The sequence below is a fragment of the Pyrgilauda ruficollis genome, unplaced genomic scaffold (genome assembly GCF_017590135.1).
Source record: "Pyrgilauda ruficollis isolate IOZ18807 unplaced genomic scaffold, ASM1759013v1 scaffold6, whole genome shotgun sequence".
Classification (NCBI taxonomy): domain Eukaryota; kingdom Metazoa; phylum Chordata; class Aves; order Passeriformes; family Passeridae; genus Pyrgilauda; species Pyrgilauda ruficollis.
The window spans coordinates 698,683-706,435 of NW_024527710.1; the positions used below are offsets into that span (position 1 = coordinate 698,683).

The window sequence follows — 7,753 nt, forward strand, 5'->3', positions numbered from 1 at the left end:
ACAGGTATCACCATGTTTTTAGTGATAGAAATTTATGTGAAGTCACATAGATTAATCTGAAGAAAATCTGTTTAGATTTCATTATTTCCCTGTGTTCAGAAAAGATTTTGAGACTTTAGGAAGAAGTCATAGGGATATGAAGTAGAGTTATGATGAGGGTGGGAACACACTGAAAAATATATTGCTCCATTTGAAAGTAAATAAACTGTGCCTACCCATCTGTAATGAAAATTACCAAAACCATGCTCTCCTGTTTCCAAACAGTATATGCTGCTGGTTATTGGGGGGGATTTTTTTGTGTTTTCTTGATGTTTTTTTTTCTCCCATCTTTTTTGTAACCTGGATGGCTAACAATTTTAAGAATTGCAGTTTAAACTTCAGAATCTTTAATTTATGGTTTGCTGCTTTTATTGAAATAATGATGTAGAATTTCTGGTTACTGCTGTCTGCTGAGTGAAGGGCTGGTGTTCTCAGTACTTTGTAACTAACACTTGCTGGTTTTGAGAGTGTAAAGTGCTTTCTGGTTATCTTTCATCTGTCCAAGCATAAAGTAACCTATTACTGTGCAACATATGAGAGTATATAAGCACACTTCTTGCCTTTTTGAAATGTTTGTTAATCAGCTTTACTTGGGATTCTATTTTGATGGATCCATTTTGAATACTGCACTAATTAAGTGTAACAGTCTTTCCAGTTGTTAAAATGCACTTCTGAAAATGAGAAGCCTTTGAGGATCATTAAGACAGGAGAAGTTTCAAGTGCTCATTAATGAAGGGCTATTCCTTCTGCCTTGCTCTTACTAAAACCAGACCTTTTTAAGTCAGTGGTATTCAAATCTATATGCTGACAGCATTTTTCTACCTGTAAAAAATATCTAGATGGTCTCAAATCTTCAAGATGCGAAAATCCATTTAAAAGACAACTTTGAAAATATATACTGAGACTTAAAATATAGGGGGGAAGTAGTTGTGGGATATTAGTTAGAGCTATAAAGGTATATATAAATGTATTATGCACTTGTACTAATGGGTTTCATTATGGGTGCCAAAGTGCATTTTCTGTAATGACTAGTTAAGAATAGGAGGAAAATGGAAGGGAAAACTGTGAGGGTCTAGTCTGTCTTAGGAGTCATGTTGGTCTCCAGTAGTTCTCTCTAATTCTGAAGAATTGATGCAGTTTTAAAATACGTTTGGGAGTTTTACTTGCTCTTTATTTATAAACTAATACTAATTTGGGACAGCTCATCACTGAACAAGACATATTCATCAGAATGACTTCTTAAACACATCTGTATAGGAGCTACTAAAATGACTGGATACTGTCTAAGCTGATTATTCAGTTTTTAATAAAACTTCAGACTTCAGTAGAAACAGAAATGTAAATAAATACAATAGAACAGGTTGTGATTTTCTCTTAATTATACTGACTTCTTACTAATCCAGATGAACCATTTGCAGTGCTTTATTTTCATCTGGTTTTGGTAGTCATACATAAACGTATGCATCTGTGTAATTACTGATGTAGCTTTTTCCTCCATAATGAACTACATCGTGTGTTTCCTATATCAACATCTGAATCAACATCTAAAGTAAGCTGACTTTCACAGTAGCAGTTGGATTCTCATTCAGGATAAATGGAAACAATTCAATTACAGTAACAGTGGTATTTTAAAAGATTTGTAACACTTTTATTAAAATTCTCAAGAAACTGGTTTGGAGAAGTGTAGATACGGCAAAGCTGATGGACTTTGCTCAGACTTTAATTTCTTTTATTTTATTCATCTTTACCTATGTAGAGATTCAGGTCCCTCCCAACTCTGTTTATTTTCCTCATTTCTGTCCTTCCTCTACTCTTTAAATGAAGAATATATGTTATATATATAAATAAAACCTCTCCAGTGAGTTTTAACCAGTTTTTCTTCTCTGCACAGTCCCTTCAGTCTGGGTATGTTCAGTACTAAAGCCTTGCTGCTTTGGTGAAATCTGCTGAGCTCTTCAAAATCAATGCCCTTCATGATGGAGAAGAACTGAAGAAAAGAAGCTGCTCATTAAAAGGAGGAACCTTCAATACAAGGATGTATTAATTTCTTAACACCAAGAGGAGACTTCTTAACAGGCAGAAATTTATTGTTAATGACTACTGCAGATGCACTGAAGTTGAATTTATGGAAATTACTACCCCATGTTATATACAGATTTAAATTTTTTATGTTGAGACAGCTTGAATATATTTCTAATGAGTTTCATTAAGACATTTATTAACATGTGTACAGTGTTAAAATATGTATTAAGAGAATATTTTGGTAAACTATATATAAAAATTATGTAAAAACTAGAATATATTTTAATTTAGGGTCTACTTTGCTACAAAAATGTGTATTTTAAAGAATTTGTACATGTTTATCAAAGATACAATTTTTTTATGACCAAGAGATTTTTCTTGTTTTATGGGTCCATCATTATTGCTTAGAGCCTAATGTAATATAATTTTTTACTAATTAGTCTTCTGGTAATTTGATGGAAGTCTAACTAGTGAGAGATTTGTTATTACAATATCAACAAAAAGCACTTGATACATAGTCTGCTTTCCATTTCTGGCTGCTAACATTTCTTAAGGAAACACAATGAAAGAAAAATAAAGGGAAAATATTTGTTGAGATGTGATGTAATTACATCTTCTGCTGCAACAAAGAAGTAATTTATGTGATGACTCAATTGTACAATTAACGCTCTTTCAATTTCTTAAAGGATTTATGTTTTGTTTTCAATGTAGAGCGTTAACTTCTGCTATGCAATATATGCTGCAAAAATGAAGGCAGACCAAACTGAAGTTGGTAAAAATGTACAATGAATTAGGTAGCACTGCATACTTGCATGCTTTTAACCTACATTTGGCAGTATGTGTACAGTTTCCTTAGCAACACACAGTATATGTTGGACATACATTAAATTTTTATCTATCAATTGGATGCTTCATAAACCTGTACATTTGTTGTTAAGCATATGGCCGAGGTAGCCTCCTGTATCATGGAAGGTTTTTGTCATAGTAAAGATTCTCTTTACTCTGTGGAATGTACAGGTCAGTCAGATGTGGTTAGGAACGAAGCTTAGGGTGAAATGGTGTTACAGGGAGGTACTAAAGATCATGTGTAAAACTTTCAGAACTCACAAGTGCATGGTAAGGAAAAGAATATAAGCAACTGTGAGGGTTTTATTTGCCCCTCATGTGCAAGACAAAAACAAGACAGATTTGTTACCTGTTTGTTTTTCCACTATCTGCAGAAACTTGAAAATAAAACTTAGTTCAGTTGTCAGTCTTTGTTCCTGAAGACCTGTGAATACCCTGCATTTGCTTTACACAAATTGCTATGGAAAGTTGTACTGAAAGTGTTCAAAAGCAATACTCAGAGCAGCTATAAAAATGAAAATCACTGACTAAAATTTACATGCAATACTGTACATTTTTGCAACTGTGTATATGTAAAATATACACACAAAGTAGCATGTGTGTATATATATACAATATACTGTATATGAATTATAGATTAATAAGGTAATTCTACCTCTCATAAAGAATTTTTTCATTTACTTTGTTATAAATAGTTTTCCTTAATAAAATACTGATTAATTTTGAAATGTAGATATATATATATGCAGCTAATTGATAATAAAATGCCTGTATAAACAAGCTTCCTTGTTTCTTGGTTTTTTTCCTAGATCTTTTGGTTATTTGATCTCTAATTGAAGATAACTTTTTAAAGTCACCTTCTTTCCTGTAAACCATGTAATGTACTTAAAAGTAGGATAACATTGCAAAAGACCATTAGCAAGATAGGTATCTCTTTTAACAATCTCTCTAAAGGTTCTTGCTTATGCTTTGTGCAATGCCAGGTATTTAATCAACATGTTGATATTATGATGATGGCATTATATTTCAAAATACAGTGATTTCAAAGCTGTGTCTGAACTGAGGAATCCTTCCTGGGTGAGGCCCCTTGTTACAGGTGTAATATACCTTGACTTTTTTGCATATGCAACAGGTTGGTTAGTCCTACCAACAGAAGGTTCATTGTGTATAAGAGTCTAAACAATTTAGCTTTTTTTCCTTCCTTCAATTTAAAACTAATCACAAATGGTTCTAACATTTGTTTAACCCTATTGCTGATTTTCAGCAAATTCGTTGCATTACATGATTATTTATCTAATATTTATTAGCCTGGCAGCTTCTCTTGCAATAGATGTAGATTGTGTGTAACTGTTACACACCCACTCTAAAGGAATGCGAAAGCTGGGAATAGAGTGGATGCTTTCCAAGTTGCCCAAATTCTGGTGACAGTCTGATCTAAAAAAACAAAAGGCTTCTGCCACTGCATTTGGATGAATAATGGGTGGTGATGGATGTGCAGAGTAAATAATATACATTTAAAATAGCTAATTAAAAGGTTTCTAGTGCATAGGAATCAACCTCTCCCTTGGCCTTTTTCTAGACTTTAATTGATTTATTAGATGAAATACATAAATACCAGCTTATGTACAACTTTTTTTTTTATTCATAAATAAGTCAGTATTCTGCAACAATCAACTTCTTAACAACAACAAAAAAATTTGGAACAGAAAAAGGTCAGGAAGGTCTTTCAGAACCTTGTAGCTTTTAAGAAATAGCCTGAAATTTATTTTGTATCCTGTGATCACTTGTCCTTGAACTTTACCATTTCTGTTCCTTCCAATATGAATATATCTGGTTCTGGGAGAACAAGCTGTTGTGCACAAGATCTCTAAAAACATGAATGGATAGATCAAATAAATCTACAGGTCTCTACTGGGCATAATATTCTGTGGCTAACATCTTACGAAACAGTTAATCATCATAATCTCTTTTCAAAGTATGCTTTATAAAGCTTTTCAGTTAGGGAGGTTTTCTTGTTACAAATTCAGAGACTATTTTTCAATTACAGTACTGCAGAAAGAGGAGGATTTTAGTTTCTATAATAACCGTTCTTTACTGACAACTAAACAATGAAAGGCCTCAAAAGGTTTGACACTTGATTAGATCTACGCTGTAAAGTGCAGCAGGCAAAAAATATGGTAATTAAGGGCCTGATCAAGTAAATCACTGAGGTATGTCTTTAACCTTAATCACATGAGCCATCTAATTAATTAAAAGTGAACATAGATATTTATGTTTGTAACAAATCCACCTTTGGATCAATATTTTTGCCAATTGTTAACATGAGCCTTTTTTATCAAATAAAAGATATGCTGTATTGCAACATCCATTAACCCACACAATTTAACTTTTTTAACTTGAAAAATGTATATTGCAACTATAACTACGTCCTAATACATTCTTTTGATGTTGCTATTTGTTAGCATCAGGAGTTAATATCTAAAAACGCCTTATGAAGGTCTCTAGTACAGATAATACCTTACAAGCTGTGATTGCTTTCTTTTGTAGCCTATACCTAATCTACCTGCAAAAGCAGTTTTTTTCTCATCACAAAGTCAACCAGCATTGTGTATCTGAAAAGCTTTTCAAAGTAAATGTAAGTCCTCTTACTGAGTTTCTTATTAAGACTTGTCCAGGTTAAGGACAGTTACCATTTTGTCCCTGTTTGAGTACAGCAGGGTGGAGTTCTTGGGATAATCCCATGACTAATTACTCTCCATCTATGGACTGTTAATGCCTACTCTTCAATCTGTTTTTAGTCCACCTCGGGAGCTGTTATTCACCTCTCCAGGAACTCATTTTGGAGCGAGACCATTTCAAATACTACACAGATCCTGTGTTACCTGTGTGCTCACCAACACCAGTGTTCACCTCTGGCAGGGTGGCAATGTAGGATTTCCTGTGGGTTGAAACAGGCTGAGGTTTATGAAGAGATGTTAAATGTTCAGATTGAGAACCAGCTTCCTCAAATAAGTACTGTCTAACAAGGATTGGTCTATTTATTTAGTTTGAAAGATTTCATTTGGAAAGTATATTGTTATTATAGACCAGTTCTAAAATTAACTAAAATTGCAGAAGCATACTGAGCTTACTCTTAACAAAAAAAAAGATCAGAAAAAAATCTGTTAAAAAGTGAGTATCGAGCAGAAGAATTTCTACAGTTTATGGATGGTATTTCACACAGAAGTGACTGGTTTAAAACCTTGCTTCACATGAAAGTTGTGTAAATGGGTTAGACCCAGAAGACTGGTAAGGCAGGGAGAAAAGAGTCAGACTGTGTAGTTGGAGTATTTCTGGAGCATGATAGGGTTTGGCTTTTTTTTTTTTTTTCCTTCTTGATTTAACAAGTTGAAAATCTGCTGAATAATTCATGAAGAGTGGAAGGGCTGAATCTTCCTGGAATGATATACACTGTACGTACTGTGGCACAGGAGAAACTGCAAAGCTTTGTATCAGTTGCTGCCGTTTCTGCTGCCGATTGCAAGGTGCTGCTGCTTTTGCTGTTTTCACAGCTACAGAAACCTCAGTCGTGCTCTGGTCTGCCAACAGCCATCTGCCTCCCTATGGACCCACCTTCACCAGCTACAATCTGTGGACTCTCTTGCTGCCTACCTGCCTTGGACACTGCTGGTTTTTGGATCCTTACTGCAAACAGCATTTTCTGGACCTTACAGCTTGTATGACTGAAACCTGCCTTAGAGTCCTTCAGCTGCACAGCCTCCCATGTGCTTGGTGAGGACTCCTGCAGCAGAACTTCTGACCCAGATAAGGATGGGATTTACAGGGCAAAGTCAAAACTGAGCTGCATTCAGCGAGATGCCCAACGCCTCTTCCTGGAGTGCTAGCTCGCCTCTGCTGCTGCTCTGGGAGGACTCCTCTGGGACCCGCATCTTTCTGTCGCTGCTCTACGCAGTCTTGGCTATCTCAGGAACTTTATCCAATGTGATGGTCATCTATTTAGTCTTCTCCTTCAAGAAGCTGCAGACAACCAGCAATGCCTTCATCGTGAACGGCTGTGCGGCTGACCTGAGCGTGTGTGCCCTGTGGATGCCCCAGGAGGCTGTGCTGGGGCTGCTGCCCCCCAATTCCTCCTCCCTTCGCTCGGCGGAGTACCGGCTGCTCCGGGGGGGGCTCCTGGGCCTCGGCCTCACCGTCTCCCTGGCCTCGCACCTGCTGGTGGCTTTCAACAGGTACGTGCTCATCACCAAGCTGCCCAGTGTGTACCAGGCCCTCTACCAGCGGAGACACACGGGCTGCATGATCGGGCTCTCCTGGGCCCTCGCCCTGCTCCCGGTCCCGCTGCTGCCCGGGCTCTGGACCCTGGGCTCAGCCCAGTCGGAGGGCAGCTCTCGCTACACCGCCCTGCTCCTCGCCCTGGCCGTGCTGGGCCAGACCGCGCTGCTGCTCCACTGCTATCTCGGCATCGTGCGGCGGGTGCGGGGCAGCGCCAAGCGGGTCAGCGTCCTCAACTTCCACCTGCTGCACCAGCTGCCCTTCCCCGCCGCGCCGCCGCCGCCTCGCCGCGCCCAGCGCCGCCTCAGCAGCGTCTCCGTCCTGCTGCTCTGCTGCGTGTTCCTGCTGGGCACCCAGCCCCTGGTCTGGGTGAGCCTCCTGGGCTTCTTCCTGCGCCCGGCGCCGCCGGCGCTGCAGGCCGCCAGCTGGCTGCTGCTCTGCTCGCTCTCGGCCCTCAACCCGCTGCTCTACACGTGGCGCAGCGAGGAGTTCCGCCGGGCGGCCCGCTCTGTCCTGCCCCGCGGCGAGGGCCAAGCCGCCGCCCCACGCCCCGCAGCCGCCGCCGCGGGCCCCG

The 7,753-nt window shown here is 38.9% G+C and overlaps 2 protein-coding genes across 4 annotated transcripts in view; both read left to right on the forward strand.

Moving 5' to 3' along the window:
- Positions 1-3,687, forward strand: part of CDC14A (cell division cycle 14A) — a 52,504-nt gene extending 48,817 nt beyond the window's left edge. For all 3 annotated transcript variants that reach the window (XM_041483044.1, XM_041483045.1, XM_041483046.1), the window contains one exon: positions 1,931-3,687. In XM_041483044.1, the coding sequence (XP_041338978.1) occupies positions 1,931-1,960 (30 nt within the window). In that variant the 3' untranslated portion in view covers positions 1,961-3,687. The remainder of the gene's footprint in view (positions 1-1,930) is intronic.
- Positions 3,688-6,277: 2,590 nt separating this feature from the next.
- GPR88 (G protein-coupled receptor 88) overlaps positions 6,278-7,753 on the forward strand; it is a 30,132-nt gene continuing 28,656 nt past the window's right edge. The window contains exon 1 of the mRNA XM_041483145.1: positions 6,278-7,747. Within this exon, the coding sequence (XP_041339079.1) occupies positions 6,763-7,747 (985 nt within the window). The 5' untranslated portion in view covers positions 6,278-6,762. The remainder of the gene's footprint in view (positions 7,748-7,753) is intronic.